Genomic DNA, 23,954 nt, shown 5'->3' with positions numbered 1-23,954 from the left:
ATAACAAATCGGTACAACGTTACAAAATTCCCCAGACACTTGGCAAACATTAAACATTACGCGTCACGTAATCAAATTCTGATCCACCCACTCCTACACCACCAAGAGAAGTGGCCCCTATATTACGTAATACATATTAATCTACAGCAGATTTGGGGACGCTGTGTCTAGAACTCGCCCAATGGCAGGCTCGGGGCGGGTTTTCATTTTTACTACCCACCAGGAAAAAAATGAAAATCCGCCTCCTGGGCAAAAAAACTGTTGTGATATGAGGCTGGTGCAGATCAGGAACAAAACCGAACCATCGGAATTAATTCCGAGGTACCTATACAAGGTGTCGGATTGACAGATACTGGTATGTAACAGTATTGAGGTGTCGCATTGAGATGCATTGGTGTTGTCTATCTGGATCCCGCTGTTGAAGCGTTATCAGATCTCAGGAGTCGTTCCTAGCGTGTTACGACGCTGGTATGCCGAGCGTACCCCGTTTACCATACAGAGACAAAGAGAGAATGGGTACTTGATGAATAACCCTGTCCTTAGTGGTAAAATACCACCCCTCAGTTCGACAAGATATAGTTCGCCGTGAGTGCGCGGCTGGCCCTCTGTGGCTCCTCCCATTTACCGCCCCTCGCTTCGACACATCTCCATTCCGTGATCTGCAGGCGATGTGGACGTAAGACGTCGTACACTCCCCTCGCTTCCTTGAAATAATCGCCTGCATATTTGAAGACAACGCATCTGTTGGCCGTTTTTTGATATCAGAAAATATTTGTTACATTCGCTGGACATGTCAGGTGTACCTGGATCCCAGAATAAGATAGAATTCATTGCGATTATTCCCGCGCGCTTTGCATCTACGCGCCTGCCGGGGAAACCGCTAGCTGACATCCATGGGAAACCGATGATATTCCATGTCGTGAAGCAGGCCCAAAAATCTGGTGCAGTGCGAGTCATTGTAGCGACAGACCAAGCTGATGTTGCCATCGTGGCACAGACAGCTGGAGCTGAGACGGCACTGACCCGCGCAGATCATCGGAGTGGCACCGAAAGGTTATCGGAGGTGGTAGATCTTCTGGATATTGAGGATGACAAAGTAGTTGTCAATGTACAGGGCGACGAACCATACATTGAGCCGGGGCTGATTACCAGGGTTGCGGTGGATCTTTCCCTGCATGGGACAGACATGGCGACCCTAGCGACACCCATTCATGATGCCACAGAAGCAGCCAATCCGAATATCGTGAAGGTGGTTGTGGACGTGGATGGTAACGCGTTGTATTTTTCGCGCGCTACGATTCCCTGGGACCGCGACAGAGGAGGGTTCGGAGGGACGAATCAGGCCATGCTGCGGCATATAGGTCTCTATGCCTATCGAGCTGGATTCTTGAGGCTGTATCCCACGATGCAGCACACCTTTTTGGAACAGGTTGAGAAGCTGGAACTGCGACTTCTATATTACCGGGCAAAAATCCATGTGTCGATTGCTGAATCAGCGCTTAGCTTGGGCGTGGACACAGAAGAGGACTTGGAGAGAATTAGGAACATGATGCCAAGGAATTTAGAATAGGTTACTCCATGAGCGGTGGATTTATGGGAAACGGGTGACTGAATGATTCTGAGTGAATAGCTATATGTATCCAAAAAATAGGTTGACCATTTCAATGGATTGATATACCTGAGACGCGCGTAGACGGACAAATTATGCGTCACAATATCGCACGATTAATCTGCTCACTACCCCAGAATTGAACATAGTGCCTCCCAGCCAGAATTTAGGAATACCACCTCCAAAATCTGTCGTCTATTACGTCGATGAGCGCACGTAGTACTGTAATTCACACCACCGATTTCGTCGTCCTGAACAACACTAGTCTCATCATCTGGCATCATTTCTAGATGAACACCACCAATCCATGAGCTACGGAGTTGGTGCACATCCATAGTAGCGATTAACTCATCCATTATACTGTAGACCAAAAGTCATGAGTCCGACTGAAAACCTGTTTCCAGTATTACCAACGTTTTACATCCCGGCCTGTCTACTGGGTTTGGGAAAGACCTAAAATTATTTATGACGAGACGCATTCGAATCACGGCTCCGGTAGCATTGAGAGGCATTTTGTGTCCGCAAGAACAGATTCACCGAATGCAAGAAGGTGAAGCAGGTCTAGTTCGTGAGAAAAGTTGAATAAAGTACAGAACAGTAGCAGAAAGATGAAGCAGGTCAATATCTTCCGGACCCGTGAAGTGTATATTTGATGGGTGCTCTTCACAAAAAGGCAGCTTTTACAAAGAGTAGCGCAGCTGAAACTGAGCCACCCCAGATGCCTGTTTAATTACCTGCTGCCTTAGTGTCACTCCCTATGGGAATGTACTGGATAGAAATGATTTAAGTCGAAGCACACTTCGCATCTTCCAGCGGCCGCGGAAAACATGTCCGATCTTTTGGGAGCCAAGCGGGTCCTGAAATGACTGTCAGAGATAAACATGAAGCATACAGATATGATCTGCGGGACCCACATAGTGTATATGGGTTCCCCTGAACGCGAGGAAGCTACCTTCTTTTGCTTCCTCGCGCTACGTCTTGTATCTAGAGTCGACTATAGCTTTCTTTAGCTTTCTTTAATATCGATAGCTCATCCGAAAGACACGCTCCTCGTCAGCAGATACGTGAGACCCTCACAATGACCTCGTACGTTCCCAGGATTTACGGTCCTGTAGAACAGGGCAACTATACTATCAACATCTCCAAGATGTATGATAAGTTGTGTACACTGGCCAATGTTAGAGCTGTACCCGATACGATAACTGCAGGATTTCTCAATATCGGTTATCGTATCGGCTACCACAAATGGCAGCCGATAATTAACGACCGACGATATCGGTTTATAGCCGATATTACTAGCAATTTACTATGCGCTTCAGGATCTTCTAGAAGATACAGCCTTAGTAGGATATGATGATGATATTGCGAATGCGATGAGGGCAGGCATGAAGAAGTACCAAAAGTACTATGACTTTATGGATAACTCAGAGGCATATTACACAGCCTTGATTCTTGATCCCCAGGTTAAGTGTGATCTTATACTTCATGAGGTAGAGGATCAAGAAGCTGCCCAGATGATTATACAAGAGACTCGTCAAATGCTCCATGAGAGATATCCACCACTTACACAGTCGATTCCACAGTCAATCCCACAGTCAATTCCAAATTCATCAACTCTCAATCGCAAAACAATGCGATTACGGATGCTTCGTAAGCTCCAGCCTCAGGAATATCAATTTGTTTCTGATATTGATCAGTGCTTTGACAGTCCTCGGGTTACTATTACAGAAACAGAGGATCCAGACTGGCTTTTTAATTGGTGGCGTACCCATAGAGGTGAATATCCTCAACTGGCAGAGGCTGCAAGGGAATTTCTTGCGATCCCAGCTTCAGAGGTCTCAGTTGAGAGACTATTTGGTGCAGGGAGAGATCTTTTAGGGATTCGAAGGCTTGGTTTAGGGGCGGATACTATGAGGATGCTGATATTGATGGAAGACATTGTTTAGTTGAAGTTATTGCTTAGTTAATTAGTCAGTTGAGTAATTTAGATATTACTTCCAACTTGAAGGTTGATTACTAGTTATACTATAGTAAAATGTCAGCGCATCGAGTGGTATTTTACCACTAGCAAGCGATTGATTACCCAGGAACCCACATTTCTTTGTGTTTTGTATGGTAAATTGGTTCAACTAGCAACCTCCGTGTAATAACCACCGAGTATACGCACATACGGAGGGTATTTCAACCTGCCCTCGATCGCATGCTTATTTCGATTCAATCAATCAATCATTTTATCCTGAATTGGTTCCGCTTGATCTCATTCGTCCTGAATGCATACTAGTCCATATGCTTTTAGCAAGTGCTGATATAAAACTTGAAGCGGAGAGGGAATACACTTGAAATGGATGATATATATTCTCAGGGTATAGTAGTTAGTGAGACGACTGTCTCCTTGCACTTCCTAACACCTGACCTATTATGCTAGACTCAATTAAGCTAGTTTGCCAGTCGACCGATATTATCGGCGAAAAATCATACGATAATTGGTAAATTATCGGCTCTACAAAAAGCAGCCGATAAGTTTCGGTTATCGGTATCGGTTCATAAAATTGGCCGCCGATAATTAACGGTCGATAATTAACTGCCGATAATACCGGGGAAAACTGATATCGGGTACAGCTCTACTGGCCATTGATTTTTGGTAAAATTGTGGAACGCGGAAGTTATGCTTTGCTGTTGGTTGACAAACTCCCCAGCCGCTCCTCAGGAGAATGTGGCCACCTATTTTCTGTCTCCTCTGTTGAGCTTATTATTGCCAGCTAAATTAGGATATGTTTTCAACCGTGCGACAACTGTCACTGTTCGGCGAATCAACGCGGCCATCAATAAACGAGTTTGCACTTGATCTGATCAAATTTTACCAAGTCGAAGTATCAAAAATGAGGCCAGCATGACCTGCCCAGATAGATGTGTTCTATAGGCGGAAGATTCAAATGCTTTTAGTATTCATTGATGTTTTATGTTCAACGTTGATGTCAACTTTATGGCACCATTCACCACCCGTCCATCGTAAAAGGTGCTGGAATGAGAACGCTCAAAATCAAAATCCGCGGTGGGTTGTTCGTGGGCAGGTAAAGAAATTGAGAACCCAACCCAAACCCGTGTTTGACGAGGCCTAGACACAGGCTATCTACCATCCATGATCACGTGTTATACCTTAATTAGACTGCGGCACGATCCATGGATATTGTGGATATATTTTGATGTCCAAGATCCACAAGCTGTTGGATATGGGTATAACTTAGATATCCATGGATATTTTGTGGATATCCATTGGATATAAAACAATACAAATATGCCAAGCCTTGTGACCTTCCTCAGTATGCATTATTTTTATGCTTCTCTCAGTATTTTTGCTGTACTAGCTATGTAATTCTTTATTCACATCTGTATAGTATAATTCTTTGATAATAATTCTTCTTTGTTCTTTGCTCGGCAGGAATAGTTTCTTTCTTATTATTACTTCTCAATTCTTAGACTAAATCACAGTACTAAAGAAGCTCAAACCCGTCTGGCAGTCTTGGCTGCTTCCGGGCTCGCCCCGGTCGCATCTGGGAGGATTCTATTGATACATCTGGGGCGCCATCGTCTTCTTGCTCACCAAGATCATCAGATGACCGCTTTCTTGATTGTCTTCCCTTTCCCCGCCTATGTTGCTCAGTATTATCCAAATCATCTTCCCCAGCACCCTGTATACACTGCTGTATATCCTCTACCCCAGGATCTTCATCCTCCTCATTGTCACTAATTGGTTCCAATATTTCAAGCGGAGGCGATGGTTTACGGGCTTGATCCATCAGTGCAGCCTCACTGTCGGAGAGATATTCTTTGATAGCATCCAGCTCCTCCTGCTTAAGATCGAAATTGGTAGCAAACTGATGAAGCATAAGCGCTCGGACTGTACTTGGTTTCAGCTGACCACGGCGATAATGGCAGATATCGCGGGCACAATTAAACAATCGCTCAACACCAGCACCGCTAGCAGGAATCGACAGGATATCGCGTGCCATATTTGCCAGGATAGGAAAATCACTCTCATGCTCTTTCCAATATACTCGAGGTTTTTGCCTCTCGATACCGCGGGCAAGATATCTGGCAATCTCATCATCCTGGGGCAGTATTGTTTCTTCAGGTATTTGATTCTGAGAGGCACAGATAGCATCCAAATCGTAGTCACTATCATCAGCAGACTCTCCGGATGGATCCTCCAAAGCAGTACTCTCAAGACCCTCATAGAGTCTAGCCTTATACCGGTCGAACTCTTGTTTTAAAACTTCATGGTAGTGTTTAACATAGTCAATATCCCCTTGCCAATCAGAGGAAGAGAAGTACCGGAGTTTTTTGGATGGGCAAAGAATTGTAGCAAATGCGTAGATATCCCCGTATGGCTCGTAATCGGTAGCAGTGTAGTACTTTGACAGTTTGGTTTTGGCGGTCTGTAGGGCCTGGAGCATATGCCTTTTCCAGATAACACCTTTATTTTTCAGCTTTGACTCTGCTGTATCGAGATGGGAGAAGAGTTTGTTGTAAATACTAAAGATATTGTGTACAGTGATATCTTTAGTCTGTGACAGTACAGTTGTAAAGTCGAAAAAGGGTTTTGTGAGGAGAAGAAGATAGTCCACCTGTCGCCATTCTTCCTGATCAAGCTTGAAATGAAGATACTGATGGTCTATACAGTACTGATCGTAGAATCGTTGTAGTCGCTTAGCACGGTTAAGCATCAGGAAGGTTGAATTCCACCGGGTTTGAACATCTTGGATAGGAATCAAAGGAGTGTCTGTAGTCTGTAAGGCCATAAATGCCTCCCGACGCCGAGGACTTGCATTAATAAAAACCGCAAGACCTCGAATCTTTCACAGGTTAGAAAACGATCTGGTAGATAAAGATTCGGCCGAAAAACAAGCATAGCTAATCTTTCCGCTGAAAAGACGTACCTTTCTTAGAGTCTCGGTGATCTGAACATGATTGCTGGATCGTTTGCTCTGAAAGGATTGTGTTCTTTCATCCGACCACTCCAAATCAATCTGTTTATTGGACGGGGCTGCCTTAAGCTTTCCAAGAAGCTCTGCTAAGCTAAGCTGGATCACATGTACAATACATGGGACCCGGAAGATTAAAGGATCAGACCGTCGGCTGCACTGTGCTTGGAGAGTATCTTGGACACCAGTCATCAATGTATTGTTATTTGTTGCATTGTCAGTTGTGACTGACAGTACCCGGTCGGAGATCCCATGATCGGCAAGTAGCTGAGTGACAGTTTTACTGAGATTCTCTCCGGTGTGGGATCCATGAAGATGTTCGAATCCAAGCAGAACCTCACAGTAGTTCCATTTTTGATCAAGAAAATATCCGGTAACAGCCATAAATGCCTGCTGGAATGGTGATGTCCAGCAATCGAGTGCAATTGACAAACGGCTTCCATTAGGTAGCTTTGCAAGGGTCTGTTTCTGACTCTCGGAGACAACCAAGTCTAGGCAACGTCGAATTGTCCGTGCAGATGGAACAGTAATCTTGGTTGAAGCTTGTTGAATAATGTCGACTAAATTGCGGAACTGGGGATGTTCAATTAAACGAAAGGGTAGATGGGCAGTAGTGATAAAGCTAAGTATAGCCTTCGAGAGTTGATCTTGGGAAAAGGATTGTTTTGCTGGGCCACTAGGCTATACAATAGCAGTGTTAGTATTAATATAGATACAAAATAGGAGTAACATACCATTTCCTTTACAAGTTGATCAATACCTTTCTTTGGGGTCGGTTTTCGGGGACAAGTACTTGTCTTTAGATGCGCATTCATAGGTGATGACCCTGCTCGACGGAAGCGTGGATGACCGATGGTACAGAGACATGATTTACACATTACCCTAGGCTTCCCACTTTTCTCGTGTGCAACTTGTTGGAAGCTATCCCAGACATCGGAAGTTGCTTTTCCTTCCCAGTGAATTTCTTTTCTTGTCTGAGGTTGCGATCCGAACTCAGTAGTAAGCCACCAGTCTACAAACTTCTTTCGAGTTTCTTCCATATTGCCGTAGCTAGAGTCAGAAGGATATGGGATCCAGTGCTTTTGTAGATAAGGACCAAGACGGATAAGAGATGTTGGTGCAACTGGAGTTTGGGTTTGCGAAAAAGATGTCAATGGGGTTTGGCTGCCGATAAAGTCGGAAATATTATCTGGATAGGAAGGGTCGGAGGTGAAATTCAGACCTATATCTGAATCAATACAGGAGTCCTGGGATTGAGATATCTGTGAGTAAGCCATATTTCAATTGATTGTGAATTACCTTGCAGTAGATCATAGCATAGAAGTAAAAGAGAAGACTACTTACAGAATAGAACAGAACAGATTTTCAGGGGTCTGGCAAACAGAACACGACATCGCAATATGGATGGATATTTGTGATAGATCGTTTGATCTAGACGTGATGATTGGCTATTCCCGCATACTAGTGCGGACATTTTGCGGATATCCGTGGACATCCATGGATTATCCACCAAATATCTGCCGACCGCCGTAGCTTCCAGAATCACAGAACAATGGCAGAGTCCGTAAATCTACAATTTGAGACCGTTGTTTCTCAATAGATTTCTATATAACTACTATTTCAAATTTAACAGATATATAACTGAGACCCTATCATTTCATTCTACTAAAAATTTGAAAAGAAAAAACACAGAATTGGGTATTTGTTCAAATAATCTAGTGATCACAAAGATATGGTGCAGGAGTATACAAGGGAGACCCACAGAAATATATATCATTCCCTATAACCTGCCATGAAATCCCCAAATCCTATCTACCCCTACCAAAAAACAAAGATTTTCAATTTTTAGAAAGGAATATAGCAATTCAACCAAATTCATAACTAGATACAGTATTATTTCTCAATATTTCATCGTATAATAGAATAATTCAGTGGAATTGTATGGTTAGGACGAAACATGTGTTTCTTTCAATGTAAGAGACGGGTTTGTCAGCTGTATAAACTCGGGTAGGGAATCCAAAACTAGATAATTAAACGAGTTTTATGCTAGTGTGGATATTTTGTGGATATCCGTGGATATCCATGGACATCGACCTATATCCGCATATTGGATTTGGATATCTACAGTTATCCAATATCCAAGGCTATTTGGATATGGATATAATTTAATATCCATTGGATTGGATATGCCGCAGTCTAGCTGTAGTATTCCTTTATATTAATCTTATATTATAAGTAGTAGATATTATCTCTATTCCTATTAAAAATATCTAGTACTATATAAGGCCTGTAATCTATACCGTATTACCAAAAAAACAATATAGTTGTGAATTACCTATATATTGATGTTATCTTATAAGCAAATCACTGAAGACTTGTATTTATAAGATAATTAGTCTAGATATTAGGGACTTATAGTCTCTACTACTAGAAGTAGTATCTTTAAATCCCTAAGAGTAGACTATTACTACAAAAAACTCTAACAGATTAAATTCTATGGATACTCAGATTTGGGAAATAATTAAAACCTATATAGATAGGAATAGGAAACAACCTAAGAATACTAATATAGATATCTAAACTTATAAGGATTAGGGTACTTTAAGTTCCTATACTACTATAGTATATTCTAAGATAGAAATCTTAGTAGATAAAGCCTATCCTTATATCTAAAACCTAAAGTATTCTTCTAATCAATAAACCTAGACATCACTACTACCCCTGTTATAAAGACTGAATCTTAGTCCCTAGATTACCGGGTGCGAAGACCTATTTTCGATATTTCACTAGCTTCTATTAGTTTTGAATTATCTCTTTATTACTATAATACTTCCTCAAGACGATACGGCTATATAGTGTATTATCTATCGGTACTGTGCTGACTAGGAAAGCGTATTCGTCTTACAATACAACGGACTCTTATCGTAGCTAGCTACTATACACAATACTTTGACCGATGCTCATTATCTATACACAATATCTCTAGACGACCTGGAGTCACAAATCCGATAGATCTTTTTCATGCTTGGAGGATATTCATTGCCTGGCTTGAGCGTTCTTCAAGCTTCCTTCCAAAGCGAGGAGTACCTATATCAGCCGTTTGGAGTAAGAGCAAGTATGGCATTAGTCTGCCTTACCTTCGCGGGAATACAGCTGAAAGACATCCAGGGCTACGAGTGGAAGCGAATTTGGCCTTGTAGTGAGCAATTCTATGCGATAATAGGGTAGGGTAGGTTAGGATATCGTTACACATTATGATATTCAGCCTCTACGGGAACGCCCCCTTAATCACGTATGGGGCGAGCACCCCGTTCCCCCCCCCCCCGCAGACCTTGATAAACGTGAAAAGAAGGAAAGCCGTCTGAAATGGAACCTTCGTAAGATTCTGGTTCAAGCTTTCATGGATGGTCTTAGGCCGTCTTCCCTTAGGTGCCAACGAAAATGTGGACCTCGTCGACTACCATTTTTGTTCCACGTCTCAGCGTCTCGACCCAAGTCTCATGATAGCTTTCTACCGGCTACCCATTTGCGGGAGCGGACGACTCAAGATAGCAAATGGTTGCATGCTCCCACGGCGTGTAGATTTGTTTTGGTATGAGGCTGGTGCAGATCAGGAAGAAAGACGCACCATCGAAATTAATTCCCGAGATATCTATATATAGCGTCAAGTTGATTTCCAATCAACTTGATCTTCTCGTTGTATATATAGCTTCATGTATTTTCTCCGAAAGAACAATCAATCTTCCTTTGAACAACAACAGGTATAACCAGTCGATTGACCTCCCTGGGCGTGGTTCGTATAAATCGCCTCGCTAGCGGAAGGTCATATGTCTGGTACTAGTACAACGTGCTGCATAGTAATCGGAAACATCCACATCAAGAGATTTTGTTGGTCGCGAGAGAACCACTCTGACGATGATTCCGGGGAAAATCGCCTCTTCAGATTTGCGGCATATGATGTCATTCATTTTTCAGGATGCCAGATAAGCGGTGTGGATTACGGCCAGTGGGGTACTTTTTAAATGGTTAATCTGTTGGCTCGGCAAATAGAACTGCAGTCCACATCAGTTACCATGACGTAACAGGGGCAAGAAAAGTGGCGCCTTCAAATACAAAACCTAAGCCATTGCGTCGCTCTCTTTTGACGCAACTCTGATCCTACGATCACAACAAAATCCACTTCAATGTACGAGATTTTCGACATCGGCCTTATCCATTTGCAGTGGGACAATGTCGAATAAACTTCCTATTCCACGCTTACGACGCGAAGTGCGGGAAAGTGGAGGACGACGGACCAGTCGGGCTTGCAACTCTTGTAGACAACGGAAAATCAAATGTGATGGCAACCGGCCTACTTGCTCCCTTTGTCATGCCCAAGGCTTAAACAACTGCTTTTATTCGGATGTCAAAGCTGTTCGACAGCAAAAAGATCTAGAATTGATGAGGATGAAGGTCGAGAGCTATGAGGAACTGCTTCGAAATATTTCCCTAGAACTTGAGGGACCAACCGCTGAGCAGGTTGCGAAAGTACTTGAAGTATGCGGGGCTTCTGGAATTGGCAATGTTAAACTACAAGGAAGCTAATGTAAAAGAATATAGAACCCAAGTCATGCAAACTCTAAAGAGCATCAAAACAGGCGTTCTAGTGTCTCGTCCTCGTCCTCGTCCTCGATCGGTTCTTTGGACGCAATTGATGTTGTGAAGGAGGACCTTAATCGGACTGAAAAAAGCAGGGCGACTGGGCATATGGGGAAGAATTCTGAAGTTACGTGGATGCAGCGCTTGGACTGCGAAGCTACGAAGCAGAGTGACAGAGAAGCCTCTCCAAATAAGATCCTATGGCACCAGCTTCCAATTGACGATTCAATTGCATCAATGAACTACAACCTCGATTATCAAACTATCCCAAATTTGAATGTATCCAATGCTTTTATCTTGCCACCAAAATCACTAGCAGATCAGTTACTTCAAATCTATTTGACGAAGGTTGACATTTCTTTCCCGTTCATTCGACGGGACCTCTTTATTGCCCAGTACGACCGCTGTTACTCCGGGATCCTTATAAACCCTGGCAGAAAATGGCTGGGCATTTTCAATATGATTTTTGCCATCGGTTGCGCTATTTGTCGACTTTCTGAACAGAATCTACAGCATATCGCCGAGGAAAATCTTTTTTTGGCACGGGCTAAATCTCTGAGTCTTTCAGAGAGCGTTCTCTATGATCATGATGATCTGCAGCAAGTACAGGCCGAAGCTCTGTTAGCATTTTACTTCATGGTCGTATCACAGATAAACAGGTATGACATGGGCTCCTCAAAGGTCGCCCTTCATTTTGTCGGGTCCCTTATCTATTACCGGTTTCTAACAATATCTTAGATCATGGAAAATCATTGGCATTGCGGTACGCTCGGGTATCGCGCTAGGGCTCAATCTTCAGCAAAAGTCCAGCCAACATGATTTGAAATCAGACGAAGCTCGCAAGCTACTGTGGTGGTCGATTTTCCGTCTAGAGAATGTTCTTTCTGTCATGACCGGGAGAGTTTCCTGCCTCGGAAGTGCTTTTTGCTCCACACCCCCACCACTTCTCGGGCTAGTTCTGGGATCTTACGAATCGGATATCCGCCAATCAATCTACGAAACCCGATGGACTATAGAGTTGGGAATGGAGCAAATGGATTCTCAGAGGAGACTTTTGCAGTCACTGACCACTAGCCCATCCCTCTATTCTTTCTATATAGTAGACCTGTCTTTGATCGTCCATGCCATCACTAATGAAGTATATGCGATCGACAGTTCCCGGGCAGGCCGAGCGCGGGTCGAAAGCCGCATAGCTTTTTATAGCAAAAAGGTGGATTGCTGGATATCGAATTTACATCCTTCGTTCAGTTTCCAAGATAGTCAAGGTAATCCGCAACTGAGAATCAGCTCGCCCTTCCAAATTTCCCTCGCCTTGAATTACTACAGTGCCCGCATCGTGCTTAATCGACCCTGTCTCAACAGCCATGCAATTGAAAGAAGCGGCTCACAGCCTTCTCGTTCCCGATGTGCCAATATGACCGCCCTCAACTGTCTCCGTGCGTCCCTGGCTGTCATGGCACTACTGCCAGATCAACCGGACCTGACTTGGTGTTACGAAGTCGTGCAGTGGTGGGATCTATTGCATCTTCTCACCCAGGCAATTGTAATTTTACTCCTCGATATTTCGATTGGCCCAGTGCCGACGACGTCAGATGAACGTGCAGTGTCTGTTGAATCGCAGGATTTGGTTTGGACTAGCGCAGTAAAAGGTCTTTCTTGGCTGCATTGTCTGGGAAGGACTTCGGAGGCCGCTCGACGGGCTTTTCAGTTCTTCGACAGCTGTATTCGCCGCATAGCCCCTGCTAAAAACCTTGACCTGAGGAGCATCCCCTCGACCTTAGGGTCATTTCAAACTTCCCGTGATCCGAACTTCCCATGGCTTCGAGATTCACCCGAAGAGAATGCAATGACACCTCAGCAAGAAACGCAAGTCTCTGATGATCAGGAATATTTAAAGTCCACAGACTCGCCCAACTTTTCTAGGCACGGCGATGCACACGACAGCACACGACCTCAAGATCCAGAGGAGGCTCAGTCTCCTTTGAGTAGAATGTCAGGCGCCTCAGTAGTGCTCGACACTGACACAATTATGTCGGGGGTCATCTCAAATTCCGACGCCAATATCGAAGATTTGCTGCTGTCCATGGTGGGCTCTAATGCATGGTCATATTTTTCGTCCTCTTGAGAATTTTTGATAGTCGCAGCAAGCAAATGCTTCTGTGCGGAAAGAAAAACTATATGAACGCACAGCACAGGCATGATCAAGATAGGAGGGATGGTAACTCAATAAAGCCTAGACTGGCAAGTGTTGCAGTTGATGTAATATGTTGTAATTCAAAGGAAGATTCATTGTTCTTTGAGAGAGAGCTTTAGGCTACATATAAAACGAGAAGATTACGTTGATTGGAAATTAAGTTAATTCTACATAGATATCTCGGGAATTAATTCCGATGGTGCGGTTCAGTTCCTGATCTGCACCAGCCTCATATCAAGGAGACGAAGCCTACCGGAGCCACGTATCTATATGCGCCTCTACTCTTTCATCTTCACACTGCATTTCGGAAATCACTTGCCCGAAGCTTCGGCTGGCTCAGCGCCCATTGTCTGAGGGTCTACATCATGGGATTTGACGCAGGAGATCCGTGGAGCTCTCCGTGGAGAGCACAAGGTCTGCGACCATTTCCGACGCGTCCGCGTTCTTGAGAAGCTGTTCAATGGAGAATTCTATACCTTTCTCCATTAGTGCCTGCCGCATCTTCAGGCCCGCCTCTAGACTTCAATGACAGCTCCCGATCAAAACAAGGTTTGCCAACTTTTCTATCAGAATAGGTTCTAGGATGAGATTATGCCAATTTCCATTTCTACTGAAGATCTTGTCGGCGCTATACTGGAGTTTATACTCTCCAAGTTTAAGACTACCTTCGATACAACATTCTCTGTACTCTGTTTCCTTTTTTACTATATCGCCTGTTTGCCTAGGATGGTTCCGAGCCCAGTCAAGGAAACTTTGGAAGTTGTGAGGGAAGCTCGAGTTTATCACTAGTTAGAGTCATTGTTCTTCTTGCTATCGCTTTTATAGCTATCAAGTTATCAACAGCGCCAGAGACGGAGAACTTCGATTGGAAACAAGAAGTTGGAGTCGCGTTTGAATTAGTGCACGACAATGCTTTCAAAGAAAAACGAACCTTGCTCGGTATTATTCGAGCAGCTTAGATGACCACTTGCTTAGTTGACTAGAAGAAAACAGAGCATCACTGTTGCGTAACACGATTTAGACCACTACCCTACAGCTTCAGCAGCATTTGCCCAATTGTTTATTCATCCTTAGTGGTTCAGTAACAGTGAGTTAGTTATATTTTCTGTTGTAACCATCTGGCTCCATCTTGTTGGGTGACCAATAATGTCATCTGATCAAGGATTGCAAGAGTAGGGGCGTATTGATAACTTTGCCGAACCCTGGAGCTCAAGATAGAATATTAACTGAAAATGAACGGTGATCTATGACGCAAATGATTCAAAACTGGTAGAAAGCCCAGGAATACTCTGTCAAGAATGGTCGGCCGGTTTCTCCGGGTACCGACGTTTCCACGTGCGGAGTCTTTAGCTTTCCCAGTTCAAACCAACTCGCGACGTGGGGACACGGCACCCGGGCCATTCTCCGTGGGCTTCGGTCGGTCGAGATAGCCTGCCAATCAGAGGACATGGGTCGCGGAACTTCTTTCCTGTCGGAAAAGTGGAGGTCTATTTTACTAGCGTCCATGCATTTGATTCAACACCACATCATTTTCATTCCTTCGGCATCAACTGCTGAATCAGCACATTCAACCCCTTATTTTGCAAATCTTGTATTTAGAAAAACACATCTCAAGTACGGTTCAAGGAATTCATTGGTCCATCTCCGTACTAGTGCGTACTGCTTTCCTCGGAATCGACATTTCCGAAACCTTGGTGAGAGCTTTGACAGATGTGAGAAAGCCACGCGAGGATCTCTGGTAACCAATAACAATCGTTTGAGGATATCCCGCCATGCTCGCTTCAAGTGGAGGGATCCCAAGTTGTGGCAGGATACTGGATGAGACATGACGCGGTGATTTAAATGGTAAACACCATCCAATCAAACCGACGTTTTAAATGTTCAAAAATTCTGTGAGGACATGCGGCAAGCTATGTTCGGCTGTGGCCTGAATGTATCTTCCGAGTGCTGCGAATGGAATTTCTCGTTGGCCATCCAGACCACCACAACCGTTGATGCTACATAAGCATTGCTACCTGGGCAGGCAACATTCACCGCACAACGAATCTCCCAAAACTTAGTTCTCTGTTAAATATCCCAGTGGCTGGTGCATCTTAGCCTTCTCCCACTTGCGGATGGTTTTGAGACGCGTCGCCGCAGAGTCATCACGACACAAGTGGCAAGGCTTGGATTCAGCTGAAGGCAATTCGAATTCAAGATCTCAATAATCAGCATGCAGTTTTTGGCAAGGTTGAAAAATACAATATTCTTCGTATCGAATGATATCGGGGGAGATCTTGTATTTCAAATAACGTTACCATTTCGATACTTTAGTCTCATTTGATAGCCGTTGCCTTTGTAAGCAAACATAAAGGTCCGCATCGATTTCATGACATCGGTGGCAAATGGAGGAGTGTCAGGATAGATGGCTAGGTTCTGCTGTGTCTGTTTAGATTTCATTGCCTCCCCCCCCCCCCCCCCCACCATAACTCCCCGAAGTGAATCAAGATATATAGCATATTGGCTAATTCACCTTTCGTATTGACAGTGGTGACTGACTCCCTTCCCAAGAAGTTGAACACGGAAACCACGACACCTTGCGAAATGTCATTACCATGGGATCAACTACCTTCTTGGCAACGTGATAACCAATACATCCTTTCAGGTTATCGAACTCCTTCCAAGTCTGTTCGCAAATCATTCGCGAGCCTCAGATATCTACACAATGAATCCGTCAACATCTATTCCCACCTCATCCCTGCGGTAATCCTTTCGGCCTTTGGTATCTCATTCTATAAAACGCTCTCGCGCAGATATACAAGCGTCTCAAAAGCAGATGCCTGGGTTTTTGGCTGTTTCTTTTTGGGGGCTGTTCTATGCCTGGGCATATCGGCAGCCTTTCACATCATTCAGAATCATTCCCCGCACATTGCGCGCATTGCGAACCAAGTGGATTATATTGGCATTGTATTGCTGATTGTCGGCAGTTTTGTTCCGAGTATTTTCTACGGGTTTTACTGCCACCCCAATTTGCAAATGGTTTATTTGACAATGGTCTGTTCTCGTTTTCCTCACTGTTCCACTACTTGAAGGTGACAACTTATACATTTCTACAAAGATAACTTCCCTGGGCCTGCTTTGTGCCGCGATTTCAGCAACTCCTCAGTTCCGGCACCCCACATGGCGACCTTTTCGGGCGAGAATGTTTATCTCCCTTGGATTATCAGCACTTTTCCCTGTCGTTCATGGGGTGATGAAATTCGGCATCCGGCAGATGAATAAGCAGATCGGACTTTTTTGGGTTGTTCTGCAGGGTTCGCTCTATATTGTAGGAGCCTGCATATATGCTGTGAGTCAAGAAAACGTGTTCTAGGAACCAGAGGCTAAAGTGCAAATTCTCAGCTGCGAATACCAGAGCGTCTATATCCTGGCCACTTCGATATCTGGATAAGCTCTCATCAAATATTTCACATTATGGTGGTTTTAGCTATATTATCTCACCTTCGAGGATTGGTGAATGCCTTCCATTACAATCATAGGGTTATGGCATTGCATTGCTGCAAGGCGGTTAGAAATTATGACTAGACATCCTTGAAAGGGAGGGAGGGCTGCGGATTAAATTGGAAATACAGCACGAAAATTGAAAAGCCGACCAAGGAGGAAATGGCTGTAAAGTACAGGGTTGTTCAGCCAGACCAAGGAAGGAGATGAATATTTGAATTCTAATGATAAAAGAGGTAGACAACGATGAGTCATTTCACGGCAAAAGTCGAACCCAAGGGGTGGGGTGGGGTGATTTATGCCTCTCAACATCTTTAGGAACGCACTATTGTACTGGAGCAGACGATCTAGCCCCGTGATAAATTGCGTTACATCTGATACCCAGACGCTTAATCAATTTTGGTGTGGAGTAGGGAGCTTTTATCTGATTTTCATGGGCATAAGCAATATGAAAAATGGAGAACAAGAAGCAATCAATCCTAGCCCCAATGAACGCTCACTCTACGCTTGAATTTTCTGCTTCAGCGATTCTTTTAAACTGTCGGCATCTGCCGCAAACTTGGAAATACTCTCGCGCAACTTTTCGACAGCCATTGCGTCCTGATTGAGATCAAAACGAAAGAGAGCCTCATCATTGAGATAGCTGATCTTTGGGATGTCGAGATCAGTCGCGGCAGTATAGTCTAGCTTTTTCGGTACTGGGTCGGTGGAGTTATATAGATCTTCTAAGAGGCTAGGCGAAATAGTCAAGTAGTCACAGCCGGCTAGCTCGATGATTTCGCCGGTATTTCGGAAGGATGCTCCCATAACAATTGTCTTATAGTCATGCTTTTTGTAGTAGTTGTAGATGCTCTGTACAGACTTCACACCGGGATCGTCTTCCGCGGTGTAGTCGCACTCGTGGGTGGCCTTGTACCAGTCCAGGATGCGGCCAACGAAAGGGGAAACCAGGAAGGCACCGGCCTCGGCAGCAGCAACAGCCTGCACGAGCGAGAACATGAGAGTCAAATTGCAGTTGATTCCGTGCTTCGACTGAAGGATGCGAACGGCCTGAATGCCCTCCCACGTAGAGGCTACTTTAATCAGGACACGTTCTTTGGGAATACCAATCTCCTGATAAAGCTGTAGCAAGTAGTGTTAGCTGGCTTCCCTGTTGTCCAATTTTGGTATATCATCATTGAGGACATTTACCTTGATTATGTGCAGAGCCTTATTGACGGAAGCCTCAGTGTCAAAGGAGAAGCGAGCGTCTACCTCAGTGGAGACTTTGCCGGGTATAACATTGAGAATCTCTTTGCCAAATCCAACAAGGAGACGATCTAGAGTTGAATCGACTTGCACATCGATGCAATTTCCCTGCTTCTTACCGTACTCGATGGCAGCGTCAACAAGACTAGCATATTCGGCTTTTTTGGACGCAGCAAGGATCAAAGAGGGGTTTGTTGTGGCGTCCTGTGGCTTATATTTGTCGATAGCTGTACAGGGTACAAGTTAGCTGCAATGATAGTGACTAGCGACAGAAGAACGGGACTATTAGCAAGCGCACGTACTAGCAAAGTCACCTGATGATTTTTTAGTTATTGAAATTTCCTCAAAATTTGTATCCTGAGATCGTCCACTTACCAGAGTCGCAGACTACGATGGAGCCAGTGGCCTTGAGCTGCTCAAGAGAAGAAGCCATTTTTGCAAAGACGGGATTCGGATGTGATAATGCTTAGACTGTTATGGCTGTGGTTTCGTAAAGTAAAGGATGCAGGAATGTGCAGGAAAACGAAACGGTTAGCGGGTAACGAAAACGATTTTATATACTGTCAACAGGAGAGATCGAGAGAAAGCAAGTATTACCCGAAAACAGAAAGAAAAGGTAGCTAGCTGTCATTGCATAGGAATCCTGTTAAATATGCGGTAGTTAATACGGGTCGAATGACGTCATCGCCACCGAGGCGCCATCATGCAGTTAGAAAAACGGGACAAATCAGAACTGTCGCCGTCAGGGAATATATATTATGCCTGATATCGTTTACTGTACGTTTACAGCCATTTAAAAGGTCGTCCAATTTTCGGTAGCCTGACCAAGAGGATAAAGCTTAGTTTATTCTGATAGTGAGCCGTTTAGTCACATCTGTCTCGTTCAACAACAAAGTGGCAGCTGCAGGATATGTTTCAATATGTCCAAGAACGCCAGCTATGTCATTAATGTTTTGGAAAAGCTCCCTCAGCGAGCGAACACACTGAAGAAGTAGCCAAAAAACCGAACCGGGAAGTGAACAAGCAAAAACTCGCCCAGGTAAAACAAGACACAGATCTTCCACATCAGCCAGATTCGAGTGGGGATGAACATGCTGCATCTCATCTTGATTGGACACAAAACCACATGGATAGAATCATTGCTCATGACAATATAGCCACCACTCGAAATGTAATGTACAACGAAGACCACGACCACGTAACGCCAGGGGATCAAGTTGATTACACCACATATCCAACTGTGAAGCAAAGCCTAAAAGAGAAGTCCTATGCGCTAGGTGGTGTTGCACATGAATTAGATAAACTTCTTGCCCTACATGGGATGGACAATCGCTTTCAATCCATATCAGACGACCAGTTCCGAGACGATGCTGCTGCGACTATGATGTAGGTATTACATGACAAGACATGTGCGCTGTGTGGTTGTAGTGGCTACCCAGCGTCCCATGCTGATGGGACATGCGAGCATATTGAGAGACTACCAAGCGTTAAAGATCATAACAACGGGTCTTCAACGATGCTAGCCACCTTGCGAGACCAGGCTTATGCATCGTTTGAAGGCCTAGTAGATGTCTTGGGGAAGGATCTTAATGCAGACAGCCACGAACTAGCGTACGAGGTATCAGAGACCCGAGGCGCTATCCAGACAGAGTACCCTAGTGGCAGCAATACTGAAGTCACGAGAGACGTTGGCTGGCATAAAGCGAACATAGAGATACCCGATCCGTTGATTGGTGGTTACACGAACGGAGAGCTTTTTGCTTTCATCAGACGCTTCAACAAGGTGGGGCTTTCTTTCTCCCGACGAAACTTTCATAGGCTGATTGCGATTGATTAGGACGTCTTCGGTGTCAAAGCGGTGCCTATTGAAACCACAAGTGGTCTGGACCTCAATGATCCATGGTCTCAAAATCACGCCGGGGACAAAGTGGCTTTGCACCTACGAGTTTATTTGTCCGTGGTTCTCGGCATTGCAACCCTTGCAAAACAAATCTTGCGCCTTCGTTCTATGTTGTCTATGTTGATGCCAGGTCATTTATATTGGTGAGCGTATTAGAATGGGTCTCTTCAAATACGCTATTGCTACGCTCAAGAACCTACACCTGGAGATTTTCAGCATCCGACATCGGCCTTGACAAAGACACATTGATACTAGAGTGCTCATGCTGGTGAGCGTTTCAGGAGGCTGCTCTCCTAGCGCCGTCTTGCGAGCCTTCAGCTTCGCACCTGGAGTGTTTCAAAATTCTGCCATCGACCTTGTTGCTAGTACGTTAATGTCAGGCCGTTCATGCTAGTGAGTGTGCCAGGGTGCTCCTCTCCAAGTCACGTCTTGCGAGTCGCGAGCACCTGCACTCCAAGTGCCTCGGCGTCCGACCACCGACCTTGAGTGTTGTAAATTGATGCTAGGTTGCTCGTGCTAGGAAGTGTGCTCTGGTGCTCCTCTCGCAGTACCCTTTTGCTAGTATCAAGCACTTGCACTTGGAGCGCTTCGGCATCTTCCTATCTGACTTAAAGCATATACGTCAGCACTACCCTCGTATTTTTGTGAAAGTTCTTTTCATTCTCCAAGCCCACGTCACCGCCAAATGGGACATTGGATAAAAGCTCTGGTTTCTGATCTTTCTGTAGGAGAAGACAACGGAAACGTGTAGAGATATGGCCATTTTTTTTTACACTTGTGAATCGGTTGTTTGAAATACCAAATAATATCGCGGGTTTGATGATAGTGATAGAGAGTAGGCTGGGAAGCAAAAGCTGTAAAGCATACAAGCTGACCATGTGACTATGATACGTAGACCTCGCCAAACTCGGCTTGGTTTGGGGTTCTCTTCGTGGATACCAACCCACAAATAACTACTTAACTATGGACACTGGCGAGGGCCTGGGTGTTTTATGCATCATGTCATCCAGTGTCATCAAAGGCAAAAACAAGATGCTTTGCCGGTCAACACAACATGCGTTTTGGTTTAATTCATTTATTGCGTTTTCCAGGACATGAAGTGAAAATACTACAGTACTCAAATTCCCGACATAACGCCTAAATTGATGACTTCCAACCTACGTTCTCCTTTCCGCGGTTTAGAAACCGAGTATCACAACATGCAGAGATTGTCAAAATTAAAGTCGAAATGCACCGGAGAGAACCCCAATTGTCAGCGCTGCCAGATGCTGCGAAAAAACTTTGTTGGTAGAGCCAAAACAAAAAAAAAGGGGAAGTAAAATGAAATGGAAAAAGAAAGAAAGAAAAAAGCGCGAACGAACTGAACTTTACTTGAATGCCATCGACAAGGCACGTATGGCCCAATGACCGTTCCCCCCAAGAGAGTACCAAGCATTGCCAATGCCGGACAAATTAGCAGATGTCATCGTCTTAGCTTGGTCGCGATCAAGAATTATATCCTCTCGATAAGCTCGTCCGTCCCGTATGGCTTGTGAATGATATAGTCCATTCCAGCGCGTAGCATTTCGGTTTCTTGCACTGCTCTCACGTTCGCGGTCACACCCAGCATAGGAACATGTGTCCCGGTCTCCTTTTCAAAATCGCGTATTGCCTTCGTCGCCAAGTTACCATCCATCACAGGCATCTCTTGGTCCATGAGAATGCAGTCAAATATGTCGTGCTGGGCGACATCAAGCGCTTCTTGGCCGTTGCTCGCTTCTGAAATGTGGAATCCGAAGGAACTCAGTTTGCGTGAGATGATTCGCCTGTTGATGATATTGTCTTCGACCAAGAGAATGTGCCGACGTGTTGTTTCATCACCACAATCAGCAGATTGGCTTTGATGTTTGTTCACAATGCTTTTATCTGAAACTTGGCGTGCCAACTCGGATGTATGCCTCGTTCTCTGGTCGTCATTGCTATCTGTGTTTACACCCGCGATATGAGCCATAATGGGGTTTTCTGAGATCTCGGGTTCTTCAGTCCTTTGATTAACTCCGGTCATTTCATTTCCCAGTGCTTGGATGTCGCTACATAACTTGTCCATTCAGGTGTCGTCATATCTGCCGTGATCGTCGTCACCTGACTCGTCACACCGGTGCACTTTGAAAAAAAGCCGAAAGTACTTCCTTGGCCTTCCTTGGAGCTCACGCCAATCTCCCCGCCGTGTAGGTGGCAGAGCTTTCTGCTGACACTGAGACCAAGGCCAGAACTACCATAGGTGCTCTCTGTCCTCGGTGTAGCTTGATTGAAGCGTTCGAACAGCTGTTTCTGCGCAAGTTCGGTGATGCCAATGCCTGTGTCTTTGACGGCGACCATGATGTACGCCATTTGACCCTTTCCCCACTCGGGGGTCCCGGTCGCGTCTAGGCATAATGTGGTGTCGTCTAAACGAAAGAATACCACATTTGGGGGCAGGATGATGGCCTGTCCATTGAAGCTCCCATGGAGACTTGGATCATTCGCTCGTTCTCCGACTTGGATGTGAATTTGATTGCGTTGGAAAGAATATTAACGAGGACCTGGCCCATCCGATCAAGATCGACCATGACCCATTCAATCATACATTCACCGTAGGAATAATCGAATTTGTACTCGAACTGAATGTTTTGTTTCCGGAGCTCGGGCCGAAAAATGGCCAGTGGCGATATGAGGTAACATTTTGGTTGAACTCGTCTCGGCGACAGCGAAAGCATTGATGCATCGAGCTTGGAAATTGTCAGGGCGTCATTGACTATTGGTTCTTTGTGGGCAATACAGAGACTGATGGTCTCTGCTGCCTCTGTGATTTGCGATAGTAGAATATCCTCCTTTTTCTTACCACGCATCGCTTCGAGAATGTCCTCGGTGCAATGCAGGACAGCAGAAAGAGGGTTTCGAATTTCGTGACTGATCATGTCAATAAAGCGCTCCTGTTGCTCCCTGCGTTTTTGTACCTCCTGTGCGATCTGTCTCTGCGACAGCTCGGCTTGCTCCTCGGTGGTTATATCCGCAACTGTATAAATAAACCCACCATCGTTGTCTAGACTGGAGCGCCGTAGATCGGAGCCATCCAGTGGATTCAAGGTTGCTACACGCCACAGGCAGTCAGGCTCGCTCGTGTGGTGTTCGATGTGCAGGGCCCGTTTGGATGCTATGGCTTCATAGTACCCAGTGGCCACCCGATTATAATCTTCTGGGTGGATTGATTGCAGCCAGCACCGAGGAAATTTGATACTGGAATATCTTATCAGCTCCCGTAAGCGGCGATTAGCAGAAACCAATTCGTCTTGGTTGTTGAGAATCGCGACGCCGATCGGCAGGATGTCGGCCAGCTTTTGCGAGGAGAGGTTCTCATCGAAAACCAGCGCCATATTGTCTCTGTTGTTGTCCCAAATGATGTTTGTCAACATGAATTTCAGTAATTGTGCTGTGATTTGTGGTCCCCCTTCGAAGGACCATGTAGCTTGCACTGCCAAATTAGAATCTAGCAGCACACCACAGCATAACATGAAACCGTCTCTTGTTACTGGCTGTTATACTAAGGACTGCCCCGAGAGTGATGCTTGGGACTGCTCAACGACGTTAATTTCCGCAGCGATTCATGTTGGTTTAATGCTACAATGCGCAGTTAAATCTTCAAGTATCTGAAATTTAGCGACTCTTCTACCTCATTACGAAGCGTGGGCCCAGTGGATCGAAGGAAATAAAGAACCAAACCCTGCAGACCTTTCAATTAGTTGGAGTTCCGCCCCGTGATTAGCTCTTGGATCATAGCAACTAAGCCGTGCCAAATGCGGGTGTGGGTCGGGTTTTCGCTCTGGGGTTTGGACGGATTTTGACGAGGCCAATTAGTAAGTTGCATATATCGATGGGAAGGTGCAA

At 44.9% G+C, this 23,954-nt stretch overlaps 8 protein-coding genes across 8 annotated transcripts; 4 read left to right on the top strand and 4 right to left on the bottom strand.

The window, feature by feature from the left end:
- Positions 1-790: 790 nt before the first annotated feature.
- On the top strand, positions 791-1,570 carry N7478_010697 (3-deoxy-manno-octulosonate cytidylyltransferase family protein; the record flags this gene model as incomplete). The annotated part of the gene is made up of 1 exon (XM_056926911.1): positions 791-1,570. The coding sequence occupies one exon, from the start codon at positions 791-793 to the stop codon at positions 1,568-1,570; it is 780 nt and encodes a 259-aa protein (XP_056776281.1).
- A 167-nt stretch (positions 1,571-1,737) lies between these two features.
- N7478_010696 (DAHP synthetase) lies at positions 1,738-1,965 on the bottom strand (the record flags this gene model as incomplete). Its single annotated transcript, XM_056926910.1, has 1 exon — positions 1,738-1,965. One exon carries the CDS (start codon positions 1,963-1,965, stop codon positions 1,738-1,740), a length of 228 nt encoding a protein of 75 aa, XP_056776280.1.
- Positions 1,966-2,994: 1,029 nt separating this feature from the next.
- N7478_010695 (uncharacterized protein) lies at positions 2,995-3,555 on the top strand (the record flags this gene model as incomplete). The annotated part of the gene is made up of 1 exon (XM_056926909.1): positions 2,995-3,555. The coding sequence occupies one exon, from the start codon at positions 2,995-2,997 to the stop codon at positions 3,553-3,555; it is 561 nt and encodes a 186-aa protein (XP_056776279.1).
- A 1,545-nt stretch (positions 3,556-5,100) lies between these two features.
- On the bottom strand, positions 5,101-8,065 carry N7478_010694 (uncharacterized protein; the record flags this gene model as incomplete). The annotated part of the gene is made up of 4 exons (XM_056926908.1): positions 5,101-6,462; positions 6,547-7,272; positions 7,326-7,853; positions 8,054-8,065. The coding sequence occupies 4 exons, from the start codon at positions 8,063-8,065 to the stop codon at positions 5,101-5,103; spliced, it is 2,628 nt and encodes an 875-aa protein (XP_056776278.1).
- Positions 8,066-10,821: 2,756 nt separating this feature from the next.
- Positions 10,822-13,354, top strand: N7478_010693 (uncharacterized protein; the record flags this gene model as incomplete). The annotated part of the gene is made up of 3 exons (XM_056926907.1): positions 10,822-11,127; positions 11,191-11,888; positions 11,968-13,354. 3 exons carry the CDS (start codon positions 10,822-10,824, stop codon positions 13,352-13,354), a joined length of 2,391 nt encoding a protein of 796 aa, XP_056776277.1.
- A 4,050-nt stretch (positions 13,355-17,404) lies between these two features.
- On the bottom strand, positions 17,405-18,584 carry N7478_010692 (transaldolase; the record flags this gene model as incomplete). The annotated part of the gene is made up of 4 exons (XM_056926906.1): positions 17,405-18,025; positions 18,095-18,378; positions 18,454-18,465; positions 18,527-18,584. The coding sequence occupies 4 exons, from the start codon at positions 18,582-18,584 to the stop codon at positions 17,405-17,407; spliced, it is 975 nt and encodes a 324-aa protein (XP_056776276.1).
- Positions 18,585-19,277: 693 nt separating this feature from the next.
- Positions 19,278-19,988, top strand: N7478_010691 (uncharacterized protein; the record flags this gene model as incomplete). Its single annotated transcript, XM_056926905.1, has 2 exons — positions 19,278-19,537; positions 19,580-19,988. 2 exons carry the CDS (start codon positions 19,278-19,280, stop codon positions 19,986-19,988), a joined length of 669 nt encoding a protein of 222 aa, XP_056776275.1.
- A 1,555-nt stretch (positions 19,989-21,543) lies between these two features.
- N7478_010690 (uncharacterized protein) lies at positions 21,544-23,443 on the bottom strand (the record flags this gene model as incomplete). The annotated part of the gene is made up of 3 exons (XM_056926904.1): positions 21,544-22,128; positions 22,242-22,567; positions 22,657-23,443. 3 exons carry the CDS (start codon positions 23,441-23,443, stop codon positions 21,544-21,546), a joined length of 1,698 nt encoding a protein of 565 aa, XP_056776274.1.
- Positions 23,444-23,954: the final 511 nt, after the last annotated feature.

Source organism: Penicillium angulare, assembly GCF_028827245.1.
Source record: "Penicillium angulare strain IBT 27051 chromosome Unknown utg000007l_segment0_segment0, whole genome shotgun sequence".
Lineage (NCBI taxonomy): Eukaryota > Fungi > Ascomycota > Eurotiomycetes > Eurotiales > Aspergillaceae > Penicillium > Penicillium angulare.
The sequence above is the reverse complement of the archived record's forward strand: the minus strand, read 5'-3'. Positions and strand labels throughout refer to the sequence as shown.